The following is a 14631-nucleotide window of genomic DNA, read 5'->3' as shown; positions in this document are numbered from 1 at the left end:
ATGTGAGGAACAGACCAAAATGTGAGTCCTTTTTCACTGGTAAACTTTCCCGTCAGTGAGCTGTTAACCTGAGAACTGCTGTAACTGGATCAACAAGTCTGCAAGTTAAACAAATCAGTAAGGTAAACACATCATTTACTAACTCAACGAGAAAAGAAACACCTCAAAACACCAATTAACTCAATGATCCAGTTCTTGAGGTCAGCTGACTGAATCAGTGAACTTATGCAAGGGCTCTATGGTTAACAACAAAAAAATGGTCAGTAAATAACAACTTCTTGTGGCATCAGAAGACTTGAAATGTAGTACATAAGTCATACAGACTAGTTTTCGGTGCTTTTATTTCTGTCCTTCTTACAAACTTTAAACTGTTGCTGTATGGAAAGAGCTGCATGAAGATTCTTCAGCAAAGCCTTTATGTTCCATCAACAGCTCAATGGTTTGGAACAACACGATGGTTTAGTTAGATGGTTAGTTTTGGGTAAACTATTCCTTTTATTACTGGCGCTTGGAAGTATGACGTCCATTTCTCCATTTGTCACAGAAACGTCTGCAGAATACAGTAAGCTACAGTAAACTAAAGTATTGAAATCATAATCAAATGATGGAAAGGAAAACAAACCAGCCCAGAGCTGAACCAGTTACAAAACCTGCAGGTTACAACGCTCTCAAAACATCAACCAATCATAAAAAGAGCAAAGAACTCATGGCTGTTTCTTGATTGCATGAATATTCAATATAATTTGTGCATTGCTTTCCTAAGAAAGCGTTTACAACAGCTGCAAGAACAAATCCTCTGAGGTCATATAACATTCCGTTCATAAAAACAGGACAAGACAAAAAAAAAAAAAAACACATAGCTCATGGGAAAGCTAAGTTTTTTTTTCTCTGTACACCATTAAAAGTAGTTTAATGGTAGTGGGTTCACAATGCTGGGTGAGACACGATACACTGTGACTTCCTCCTACATCCAATGATCAATGTACAGATTTTCAGCATGTGTACAGACACAACTTCATACTGTGTATGCTGTAGTGATTCAGGAAGGGGTGAGAAGAAAATACACAGACAGCGCGCTGGGTGTTACATTCACACAGCTTAATCACTGATTGGACGAATGGATGGTCTAGCTCTGTGGTGAAGCTCCAGAACGTAACGGTGAAACAATCTCTTGGTCTATGCTGACTGGTGAGAGGGTTCGGGGCTAGTTCTCTTCCCATTTCAGCAGTGAGTCTGGAGGTCTGGGGTAATAACCTGTTGTGATGGGCTTATCCGAAGAGAATCTCTGGAACTTAAAGTCTAGAGGAAGATCTAGAGGAGAGATGGAACAGGTGGACGTTTTACAGACAAACTATAAAACAAACTATATGTACAATAATAGGACCATTAAATATTTACACTGAAAAAGTCTTAAGACTGAAATATTTAATTTTAATATAAAAAAAAATGCCCTAGATGGTCGGGGACAACTGCACCAATTAAAAAGATAACTTTTTACACCAAATAAGAGTACGCAAAATAATAAAATAATTAATTACTAATGATAATGCTGAACAAATTATTTTGCCTTTCAGAAATATGTGCTTAAAGATAAAATCTTTGAAATGGGCCAAGTTATATAAATGTACTGATAATCTAATCAGTCAAAATTGTTTTTAAAATGTAATATTACATGTAATCATTTAGAACACACTTTAATTCAAAATGATTTAAAATAAGAACCACCACAAATAATGTTTTGTACAAAGGTCAATATTTGCAGTGTTGTCCAGCATCAGACTGCCTGAACCAGTAATTTTCTAACGCTTTTCATCTCAGACTTTTGGGTCGCTCTGTAAATATTGAACATGCCACTGTAGAAACAGTTACCAGGGGTGTAATCGATCTGCAAAGTCACAAAGCACAAGTCACATTTGGTGCTTCGTAACTTTGTAGATTGATTACATGCACAAATACCTACAACACACAAAAAAGAAAGATCCCCTGGAAGTTTCAGGTCTTTGATTAGTCAATTAAGAAATTAAGATTAACTAAACTCTACAAAAGATACTCAAAGTCATTGGATCCTCATAGCTGACGCTAGGCTTTGGAATAAAATGGCGAGTCAGACGATATTGAAAATCTGAAACTTTTCAATTAAATCTGAAAACAAAACGATACGATTTTGAAATTTACGATGTACCATGATGAAATTTTTAAGATTGTGCACCATTTCTAATTCAGAAAAATGCAAAAAAATAAATGCAAACTGGAAGTACCAGTCTCAGACTTTTGGACCCCTCTGTAGGTTTAATACACTTACCAGCTATAGCCTCAATGCTGGGTATAGCCATGGTGCTGTATGTGTGGATACTGTGGCAACACCAGGTGAGACTCCGTGTTTCCTCTCCTTCATTCTTTTGCACATCCACAAAATATGAGCCCCACTGGTTTGATACAGCTGAAGGAGATTTCATTCCTTGATCCTAAGAGAAAGATTATAAGAAAGAAAGAGCACAAGGTCAGTCAACCTTGAAAAACCCATGTGTGCAGCATCATACATAATGTTATATTTAATGTAGTATTTAGCATTCACAATACTGAATCTTTAGAGAGATTTGTGTGATATAGCCTTTAGCTTTAAATATGGGTCAAAGGTCTGTTCTCTTCCGGAAAAAAATGCTAAATGCAAAAAATGAAATAAACCTGTTACAATCGCCAGCTGGAGTGCCCACGAGCTCCGCTAGAGGGCACTCCATCCTGTACCTTTGCCATTCACTCCGGACTCCATTTCCCATAATCCTTTGCCTGGACTCATCAGATCTCATCATCAGTTCACAGCTGTCTCATATTAGGAGGACTATAAAGATTGCACTCACACATGACACATCGCTGTTTACTGTTAGCCTGTAACGTTTTCTGGTCTTCTGTGTTGCCTTGCCTTAGTGGTTTTGATCTTGGACTGTTATCCGTTTTGTGATTGTGACTGTCATCCAATGTGGAAGATCCACCATTGGTGTCTGTGCGAGCTGAGGGTTACCCTGCGAACTTTATGCTGACGAGCAATGCAGACTCTACGCTCACAAGCAACGCAGACTTTACGCTCACCGCGACACTGTTTCAGCACTCTCAAGCCCCGCCGTCTCAGCACACACAAGTGACACAGTTTCAGCACTCTCAAGTGACGCAGTTTTTAACGCTCGCTAGCCCACCGGCCACTACGCACTCTAGTTCATTGGGCATAGCACCATTCGTCTCAGAAATAGTCACGTGCTCTCAGTCTTACCTGTGATGGCTACGGCCATTTTATTTGTTTGGGCCGCACACACCGCCACAGTTCCAGAGTTTAGAGCAGAAAGGGCTTCTGTTCCCGAGTTTAGCCCAGAGAGGGCTTCTGATCCCGAGTTTAGCCCAGAGAGGACTTCAGATCCAGAGTTTAGCCCAGAAAGGGCTTCTGTTCCTGAGTTGAGCCCAAAAAGGGCTTCTGTTCCCAAGGTTAGCCCAGAGATGATTCCAGCCCCTGACCACAGCCCAATGTCTGTTTCAACCCCTATTTCAGTCTTGTGTCTGCCTAAGCCTCTGAACAAAGCTCCGTGTTCACTCCAGCCCCTGACATTAGTCTAGTAATGGCTCTGACCCGACAGTAGTCTAATGATGGACTTCAGCTCCTGAGTACAGTACAAAGATGGCTCTAATCTCTGAGCCTGCTCTAGTCCATGAGTCTGATCCAGGACCAGATCCAGTCTATGAATCTGCTCCAGAGTCCACTCTAGTCGCAGAGTCTGCTCCAGAATCAGCCCTATTCCGCGAATCCATTCCTGAGCCTGCTATAGTTTCATCCATTTATGAGCCTCCTCCAGTCCCTGAGTCTGCTCCAGAGCTCACTCCAGCCCTTGAATCTGTCCCACAGCCCGCTTCTGTCCCTGAGTGTGCTCCAGGTCCCCCTGAGGTGGCAACTTCCATTGCAGAACCTCCCATGGTGGTGATGTCCTCTCCAGCTCATCCTGAGACAGCAGCACCATTCTTCCTCAAGCTCTAGGTATACTCAGTCACCTCTGATCCAACCATTTTTAAAGCTCCTGTTGCTACTGCTGTAGAACCTCCAGAGGTGGCAGGGGTGTTTGCTTCAGCTCCTTTAAAGACAGGGGTGCCCATTTATGAACTCTTCGTCTGTCCTGATGAGGTCATTGAGACCATCAATGAATCCAGTCAAACCCATCTCGGCCAAAGAAGCTGTTCATGAACTCTCAGCTCTGCTTGTTACGGAGACCGCCTCTGAATTCACTCAATGTTCTGTTCTGCCCAAGGAGGCTGACTGTGAACTCTCTGTTTGCCCTGCAACGACTAAGGAGGTCTGTAATTCTGAACTCTCAGATTACCCTGTCATGGCTAAGGAGTCCGTTTCCGAGCTCTTCATCTGTCCTGTCACGATAATAGAGGCCGTCTGTGAACTCTCTGCCTGTTCTGTCATGGTTATGGAGGTCATCTGTGAACTCTCTGACTGTCCTGTCATGGCCATGGAAGCCATCTGTGAACCCTCTGATTATCCTATTACGGTCTAGGAGGCAGTTTATGAACTCTCAGCCTGTCCTGTCATGACTAAGGAGGTCATCTTTGAACTCTCTTCCTGTCCTGTCACGGTCGAAAGGGCTGTCCCTGAACTCTCTGCTCACCCTGCTATGGCCAAAGATGCCATTTATGAACTCCCTGACTGTCCCGTTACGGTCAAAGAGGCAGTTTATGAACCCTCAGCCTGTCCTGTCACAACCAAAGGGGTCGCCTTTGAACTCTCTGCCTGTCCTATCACGGTCAAAAGGGCTGTCCCTGAACTCTCTGCTCACCCTCTTATGGCCAAAGAAGCAATTTCTGAACTGTCTGCCCATCCTGTTATGGCCGCAGAGGCTGTTGTTAACCTCTCTGTGTTTTTTTTGTTTACTCTTAGTCTGTAACGTTTTCTGGTCTTCTGTGTTGCCTTGCCTTAGTGTTTTTGATCTTGGACTGTTATCTGTTTTGTGATTGTTTGCTGCCTGTGGCATTTACCCCCGGACTCAATTTCACATAATCCTTTGCCACAGCTGTCTCATATTAGGAGGACTATAAAGATTGCACTCACACATCGCTGTTTACTCTTAGTCTGTAACGTTTTCTGGTCTTCCGTGTTGCCTTGCCTTAGTGTTTTTGATCTTGGACTGTTATCTGTTTTGTGATTATTTGCTGCCTGCCCTGACCTCTGCCTGTTTGTTGGATTACTCTTTTGGATTGCCTTGGATTTAACTGTTTGTACCATAAATAAATAAATAAACTATATACAAATACCAAAGAAAAAAATAAAATGTTTTTAAAGCTTATCCTCAAAAAGTAAATTAAAAACTAAATCTGGTCTCACTTCATTAAAAACATTTTCATAACAATCAATCAAAAAGTAAAGAGTCCTAGAGGAGATCAAGCCATCAAAATACGCTTCAGAGAAACTGGACTCTGGCATGAGGGGCATAAAGGAGGGTCTTACTATTCTGATGCAGATTCATCACAACATAGGCAGATGCCAACATGGACAAGTTTCAAGTTTCATGACATGTATTCATCTTTAAAAACCAAACACAAAAATACACAAGGCAAAAGAAAATAAGATAATAATTGTATAAAATTATAATAATTGAGAATAAGCATGTCAATCAGAAAAAAAGCATTTTGCCAATAAATTATTGATTTAATAATAATAAATACAAATGAAATTAAGAGTTTAAGGACATGATTTTGAGTTGGGTCCCCATTTGATGTCCAGTATAAAAGCTGAGATCTGAAGCAAACTGTTTCTCTCAGCATGTTGTAAAGATGTAGGCCTAACTGAACAGAAGGACTTCAATAGAATGAAACTCTCTGATCTGAGAAAAAAGGAAGTGTTTGATCAGAAATTCCCATAGTTTGACAGAAAAAAACCCTGTTGCATAATACTGGTTTTGTGACTTTTTTAAGAAAAGGGAAAAATGAATCACAAAATACAAAGAAATCCAGGTCTGCGGCATAAATCGGTTAATTTCCCAATAAAAATTAACCTCTTATCAGCACTATTTTTTAACAAGGTTTTTCAAAATATCAGTATAATAAAATTGAGCATAGTCCATATACTGGAATACAATTTTCGCATAAGCAGTGACTAAATATCACTGGGGTCACTAAAACTGAATGACAAAGAATCCTAATCCTAACCCTAACCATATAGTAAGTACATGTAGTTAATTAATATTACTCAGTATTTAAATGTATAATAACACTGGAACAAGAACACCTTAAAATAAAGTATAACCATACTTTCTTTTAATTTTAGGTGCATTTGTTTCCCAGTAATTACTCCTTAATTAAAGGACAACTTTAGCAGAATAGCTTTAGTCACTCTTAAATATCAAACAAACATTTTAGACAGTTAAAGACCAGTCAAAATTACATTACATTTAAAATAACATTTTCAGTGAGGGTTAGGGTTAGGTCATCTCAAAAACTGAATTATAAACCCTAAATGACACAGCAAGGGGTTGAGTGACGTAACAGCTTTCTAAAAAATGATTTCCTCAAAAATGATATTTCTGCTGTATAAACATTTTTTTACAAAAACATCCACTATATTTCCTGTAATTCTCCACTTCCTCCTTCCTGCTAACTGCATTTCCTCTCAGTGGTGTCTGTATAAAAGAACATCTGATTGTAAGCAGATTCATGCTGCTGTTTTTCAGATCCCTGATGAAACAATCAAGATCAAAATATGTATTATTTTGATTGGAATTACGAGCATAATTCAGAGTTATGAACAAAACTGTAACTAAACTGAACAAAAATAGATTTTTTTGATGGTGCTTTAAAGAAACAGATATATATTTGTGCCACAAACAGATGAGCGCATACATAATGCCAACTCACAGCACCTCTGAAATGGAGCGTGGAAAAGATCCTGAGCTTGACTAAACAGAAACAGCCTTTCACTCTCACCTCAAACTTGCCCTTTTTCCCTGCCGGGCCTTCACTTGGGGTGGGGCTGTTACTGGGGGTCGCGTCAGCACGTGGAACACCCTCCCCCTCCATCTCCTCCACAATCATCACCGTCTCCAACTTTCCAAAGCTGCAGGCCGGGAACATGTCCGAGCGCATGCTGTCTCCGAAATACACCACCTGCATCAGATAAGACACACACGTGGACACAAATCAGTACACAGACTCAGACTCAGACTCACACACACACACACAGTATGCAATATCATTTCTAGCTGCAGAAACACTTTATAATAACTTCAATTACAAACATTACTACATTATTGTCATGCTGAAAAAATGCCCAATAATGCAGGGATTGAGGGGAGGGTAGCATCTTCTGTTTTAAGTTTTTGTATTACATCACAACTCCCTCACACCTTCAGCACTCATACATCCCTATATAAAAGCTTTACTACCACTGAACGTCACTGTGGGTACCAAGCACTTCTCTCTGTACTCCTCCTCTAGCAACACCAGAACATGTTGGATGCTGTTAGATCTGAAATGATTGACTTGGTCTCATGAGACCAGAGTATGGATTCCCAGAAATCTCTATTTTGTAAATATGGGCCCTGGAAGAGGTTAAATGAGTTTATTTTGCTTTGGCTATAGTAGGTAATTCTAGTGGTAATAACAACCATGCATGTCACTTCTTCATGCTGCGTCATACTCTGTGAGATTAAGTGTCACTCTTTTCGTAGCTTTTGCCGGCTCTGAGACACTTGCATGTTATTTCTCCTGCTCTTTTTCTAGCAAAAAATCAGACATCACTAAATGAAAACTTAAAGTGAAGACCTGATTATTTCAGGAGCCTTATCACAAGTCCATTGTTTTTGAATGTTGGTGCTACTTGTGCTATATTTTCACACTTAAAACAATAATTTGGTATTCCTCATGTACCATTGTCCTCTTTTATGGTAATAAGTTCTCTCTCAAGTGGTTCCACTGCTGCCAGCATTAAGTCTGAGTATGATTCAGTGGGCTATATAACACTTTTAACTGACAGGAAATTTTAAAAGTTTTGGTTCAATATACTTACCTGTTGATCAAAAATAGCCTCTTAACACTTTTTGAAATTTTGTTTTATTTAGTAACTTTCAGGAGGGTGTACTCATTTTTGCAACACAAAATTTGATTACTTTGATAAGTAAATCTTATTTTGCTGAATAATTTTGGTATTCTTTGGTAATTGATCAAGCAGGCTTGTTGGAACATTACATCTCCAAAGAACCCTAACATGTCTTCTAAGAAAAGAGTAATTGCTGAATTTGTTAAGTTTTAGAGGGGGTGTACTCATTTATGCTGTGCACTGTATATATATAATGTGTATATATATATATATATATATATATGTGTGTGTGTGTGTGTGTGTGTGTGTATATACACAGTATATATGTATGAGAAATATAATATATGAGAAACCGCCAAACGGCTATTTAATATTTCAATCATTATAGACTAGGAGTGGGATTCTTTAGGCACCTCAGGATTCGATCAAATTCCGATTCTGGGAATCACAATCCAATTCTAAAATGATTCTTAGTCTACATTACCTTGGGCTCTGTTTTGTTGGTCATGGTCTTCAGTAGTTCGTGGAGATGAGGCCAGTTGCCCTGAGAATACCAACCAGGCTTTTCCAGAGATGGCAGTCCTTCACTATCTTCAACATCATCCACTATTAAGACAGAGATGAGAAAGTGTGTTATGTTTTAGAAACGATGAAAGAAATTAAACATATATACATAATGAGCATAATAAAAAATACTGCTGTACAGTAATACTTAATACACTTGGCTTTTCCACAGTATGGATGGTTTTAGAAATATCAAAATAATACAAATATTGGATTGGACATTTGTGCATACATATTTTGAAGACTAAGTTATATGCCTGAGATCAGTCTTCTTACTACAAAAATAACCAACTGCAAATATTATTACCCAGTCTCTGTTACCCATAGTGTTATACCTGTTTGTCAAAATGTGGCATGCTATTGGAGAATTTAGATATTTTGTATGAGTTGAAAAGGCTGGGATCATTTTAAGCATAATGGCATGAAATACCACTGCCAAAATAACCCCAAAACATCTGTACCACAACTTGAATTGTGAACAAATCAAAACAAAGGAAAATAAAAAGCCTGGGCCTCATTTATAAAATGTGCGTATGCACAGATTTGATCTTAGAGTGTGCGTACGCTAAATTCCACGGCAACGTGCATATTTATAAAAACGGTCTTTGACGTGGAATAGTACATACCGCCACGTCAGGATCTGAGCAAGCGTACGCACTTTTCCTTGTGGCAAAGTCAGAGTACTGCAGCTATTTGAACATCTAAGCATCATAAACAACAAAGATGCGGTGTAAGAGATTAATTGTGCAGTGTAATCAGATTTTTTATTAACAGGAGTTTTTGCGAGATTAAACTAACCTTTTTAGTAGCCTAATGTTGAGAGTTCTTTACTCGCTTTCTGTAGGCCTACACAGTTTATTCCATATTGTTATTTTTTCTGATCTGACACCAGTCAGCTGCGCACAATTTCAAGATCATTTGCGATTTATAAATGTCACATCTGGAAGAGGCGTATACGCACTTGTTTTTGTGCGCACGTTCGTTTTCTCTGAATCGCACTTATGCACTTTTGAGAAATGATCTTAGAACAAATTCAGGACGGTTTATACGCAACATTTTATAAATGAGGCCCCCTGAGTGCAGCAGAAACGCAAGGTATTATACTGTATCAAAAGCATGACTTGGGTTAGGAACCGAGAACTGATTCTAATTTAGTACTGGCTCCATTAAAAGAAAAAAAAATCATGCAGCCAAATTATTTTCATAAAGTTCAGTTGTTTGTGCGTCTTGAATGAGGTGAACTGCTTTAGCAGAAGTGTGCATTTGAAGTTTGAACTTTTTCTCTAATTATACAAAGACAGCATAATTACAGCATAATTACTGCAGCGCAGTCTTGGGAAATATCTCACCCAGCGTTCTGAAAGGTCTCTGCTGCGGAACCAAAGAGAAGAATCCAGGCTTCAGAGCATTAGTGATAATGATGTCAAACAGCTCCTCAAAGTCCGATCTGCAAAAATGAGAAATTATTTGTAGGGAGATATTTGATGGCCAAAATTCTCTGTAATGCCCCTATGCTAAATGCAAAATCATATACGTAGTATAGAGTGATGAGGAATATCTAGTTGTTATGTATAATATTCAAACAAAACATCTCATTCACTAATAAAGCACAAATAAGACTTTGATTATATTATATTGTAAATAACTGGCAAAGTCTTGATTAATCTAAAAATGTTCCCATGTCAATATTTTCGTATTGATTTCTTTCATTTGCGTTTGGTGCTCACCCGAGTATGTGCTCACACACGAGCCGGCAGTAGTCAGAGTGTGAGCTGGTGATGAGCAGCAGGATTTTCCCGCTCTTCTTCATGCTCCTCAACCATCTCTTCACCGCATCTGAGCAGGGCTGCAGGTAACGGCCAGGACAGTGCTTCACACTGGGGAAATACGTCCCTGTGTCCTCTAAACAGGAAATATGTCCGAATAAAACACTGCATCAATCATTTCTTAATAAGGTTTCAAACACAGGGTCATTTGAAGGATTTCTTTTTTTTATTGTCAGAAAATTATGCATATGTAAATTCAACACATGTATACACCTTATTCAGTAGAAGAAACTGAAATAACTTTAGGCATGACACAGTATTACTTAATAGAGTAATATTTCTATAATTTGCCTAAACACAAAAAATACAATTATTCCATGGTCTGTCTGAATACTGGTTTCTGATTGGCTGGCAGGTATGCCGTAAAACCGTTTAATGCACAGGTAGTTCCAAGTCAGTTTAATCACCGTTCCATATTAATGCGCTGCTTTAATTGATGCACACTAACCAACACGCATCACTCGCGCACACACACACACACACACAGAGAGAGAGAGAGAGATCGAGGTCAGAGATCGCTGATTGTGCTGCACACACACACACATAAACTTGTTGTCAATGCTTCTCCGTGATTTTCATGAATGAAATAGCCTAGATACTAGATCGCTACATTATATTTTATGTTTTTGAAGTAATTGTTTGTACAGAGAGACATGCAGACGCAGCAAACGGATACACACAACTGTCATCTCTCTCTCAAACGATCGATCAAAAATTAATTGAAATACATGCCATAATTCATTCAAATAAATATGGTCTTACCACACTATTTCATCTCTGTGTCTGATTTGAAGCGGGCAGAATGCTAGCGCTAACGTACCGTAACTGACGAAAAGAACTGTCATTTTTACCCATTCGGTCAAATATTGTGCTGCAAAGAGCAATCCGAATGAATTTGTCTATAACTTGGCAAATGACCATGGAATAAGCGGTATAATCAATGGCTAGCCGTGCATTAAAGGATTTTAACTCCGCTTCGCGTCGGGCGGTTCTTTGCCTCCACGTCGTGCATTTAAAATCCCACCGGCTAGCCGTTGATTATCCCTTACATATACAACAAATCATAAGACAATAGTTATTAGAACAAGGCATTACATTTATAGTAGCATGAAGTTAAAAGACTAACTAGCAACAATATAGTTTAAATCAAATTAATTAGTAAAAACTATAAACTTATATTAACCATAAAGATTAAGGAATACATGTACAATTACTAAACAAGGGTTTTTTTTTAAGATAAGATGCTTATTTTAAGAACATCCATGCTCATCAAGGCTGCATATATTGTGAAACATTATTAAGGCATGAAGTTAAAAGACTAACTAGCAACAATATAGTTTAAATCAAATTAATTAGTAAAAACTATAAACTTATATTAACCATAAAGATTAAGGAATACATGTACAATTACTAAACAAGGGGTTTTTTTAAGATAAGATGCTTATTTTAAGAACATCCATGCTCATCAAGGCTGCATATATTGTGAAACATTATTAAACATATTAATAAATTGAAATATATATATTTTATACAATTTCAACAGTTTTCTATTTGAATATATTATAAGATACAATGCTGAAATTTCAGCAGCCATTATTCCCATCTCCTTCAGAAATCATTCTAATATTCTGATTTGGTGCTCAAGAAAAATTTATTATTATTATTATTATTATCAATGCTGAAAACAGTTGTGCTGCTTATTACAATTCTTCAGGATTCTTTGATGAATAGAAAGTCCCAAAGAAACAGTGTTCATTTGATATATAATAATAATAATAATAGTCTTACTGTCACTCTTTATCAATGTCTCCTTGTGGTATAAAAGTATTATTTCTTTCAACAAAAAACAAACAAAAGATAAGACAAAAAAGACATTACAGCCCCAAGCTTTAGAATGGTAGTGTATGTTTTCTTTAGTAGCCAATTTAATAGTATTCATCCAAGATTTGAGAGCATCACATTATCATTACAGCAGTTTTGTTGAAATCAGGCATCATCTTGCAGTCCAACTAGGTTTTTATTTACTTGTCAGTCTAATTTTCATTTGTGTGTGTGTGTTAATTTGGGACCCTGTCTACAGCACTGCCAGCACTTTGCATATTTTAGATGATTTCCATTAGGGCTGTGCGGTATTGAAGAAAAATGCGATATTCGATATGTGATACGATAATGCTTAAAGTGCCACATGCTCAGATGAAACAGTTTTACTCAGCTGTTGCTGAGTCAGTTCTGTGAACTTCTATAACTATGTGTCATATATATATATATATATATGGTTATTTGTATGTATGTATGTATGAGTTCCTGTAAAACCACAACAAATTCCTCGTGTTTGCGCACACTTACAGTGGGGCAAAAAAGTATTTAGTCAGCCACCAATTGTGCAAGTTCTCCCACTTAAAAAGATGAGAGAGGCCTGTAATTTTCATCATAGGTATACCTCAACTATGAGAGACAAAATGAGAAAAAAAATCCAGAAAATCACATTGTAGGATTTTTAAAGAATTAATTGGTAAATTCCTCGGTAAAATAAGTATTTGGTCACCTACAAACAAGCAAGATTTCTGGCTCTCACAGACCTGTAACTTCTTCTTTAAGAGGCTCCTCTGTCCTCCACTCGTTACCTGTATTAATGGCATCTGTTTGAACTTGTTATCAGTATAAAAGACACCTGTCCACAACCTCAAACAGTCACACTCCAAACTCCACCATGGCCAAGACCAGAAGAGGATTGGGAGAATGTCATATGGTCAAATTAAAGGAAAAATAAAGCACTGCGTATAGTATTTACTCTTTGAATTCAATATGCACTGATTTATTGAAGCTACAAATGTTATTTAGGTCAGAGCAGTGAGTGATTTTCTCTTTGTCTTTTGTTCATGGCCCCAAATATTGTAAACTGTAGCGATATGCATATTGCGATATTTCGATATATTGCACAGCCCTAATTTCCACCTCATCTTTATTTCTTATCCTAGCGCTCTATCTGACCTAACGCAGCCCATATGGTTTACATCAATCAGACACACACAACTCATGATTCCAAAACTTTTTCCACAGCCCACATCTCTCAAACAAAAAAATACCCACACAGTTCGCCAGATCGCAGGCTTGAGCATCAAACTGAACCACGGTCAGAACTCAGCATAAGCCATTCACGCATCTAACCCTGAAACTGGAACACACTGAACGTCCAGATTTAAACAAATCTGTGTAAGAACATGTCAAATGCTTCGCTTCCAAACTGAAAGCTGCTGCGTGAAGCAGTCTGATCAGAATTCACAAACCACACAGAACCGAGTTATTTGAGGACTAAAACCTAGACGAATGGAAAAACAGAGCCACTGGAGTGTGTAGATTGGCGAGTTGTTAGTGAAAGAGTAAAAGTATCAGTATACAGCTGGCTTACTAAAACAGGAAGTGGACTGTGTTTGCCTGGAGTGAAGGAATGCGCTCCATATGTGAAAAGTACCGTGTCTTCATTTCATGAACAGGAGAAAAGGAGACGTAGGAAAACAGGCATATTCACCAGTCTTCAGTTTATACTGGCAAATACTGCCGCACCACGTACACACAGCCACGTCTCCGAGCCCTCAACTCAACTCATCTCACTTTATGTAGTTAATAAAACCTTACTTGTATCACACTTGACGTTGTTCATTGTTTGCTCATAACTGGAGTCACTTAATCATGCAGATTTATGCTTCAAGCTTTTGTAGAATTGTACAGTAAGAAAGTTATTTCCCTTAACCAGGAAACTAACGTTCTTAGAATTGACAAGACAATATCTACATAAATATCTACAGCGGATCTAAAATATGAATAATTAATTATAACTAGTTATGGTTAATTATTCATATTTCCTCATGAGCTGAGTCGCTACAGTAAAGACATTTAACCTGATTAATTATGGATTGATTTGTCTGAGACCAAATAGCTAATCCATATGCCATGTGTGATAATATCATTGAATTTAAAAACAAAAAAGCATGATCACATGTTAAACAATTTCTTATTATTCTAAAGCTAGTAAGATTCGTTTTACGCAACTTTTTAACATGACTTTTAAAATGTAACTGAGAATCTAAAATCATACCAAGATATTTTTCTTCTGATACTTGTTCTATAATCTCATCTTTAATTCTAATGTTTAATGATTCTGTTATC

At 37.9% G+C, this 14631-nt stretch overlaps 1 protein-coding gene across 1 annotated transcript in view; it reads right to left on the bottom strand.

Moving 5' to 3' along the window:
* LOC107565441 (5'-nucleotidase domain-containing protein 1-like) overlaps positions 1-14631 on the bottom strand; it is a 79767-nt gene continuing 65136 nt past the window's right edge. The window contains exons 7-12 of the mRNA XM_016250682.1: positions 10366-10540; positions 9988-10085; positions 8559-8680; positions 6964-7143; positions 2303-2465; positions 1-1311 (exon numbers count right to left, since the gene is read on the bottom strand). Coding sequence (XP_016106168.1) covers positions 1205-1311; positions 2303-2465; positions 6964-7143; positions 8559-8680; positions 9988-10085; positions 10366-10540 — 845 coding nt within the window. The 3' untranslated portion in view covers positions 1-1204. The remainder of the gene's footprint in view (positions 1312-2302; positions 2466-6963; positions 7144-8558; positions 8681-9987; positions 10086-10365; positions 10541-14631) is intronic.

Source organism: Sinocyclocheilus grahami, unplaced genomic scaffold, assembly GCF_001515645.1.
Source record: "Sinocyclocheilus grahami isolate Dianchi unplaced genomic scaffold, SAMN03320097.WGS_v1.1 scaffold1002.1, whole genome shotgun sequence".
NCBI classification, from domain to species: domain Eukaryota; kingdom Metazoa; phylum Chordata; class Actinopteri; order Cypriniformes; family Cyprinidae; genus Sinocyclocheilus; species Sinocyclocheilus grahami.
Note: the sequence above shows the minus strand (reverse complement) of the source record. Positions and strands in the feature narration are given on the sequence as shown.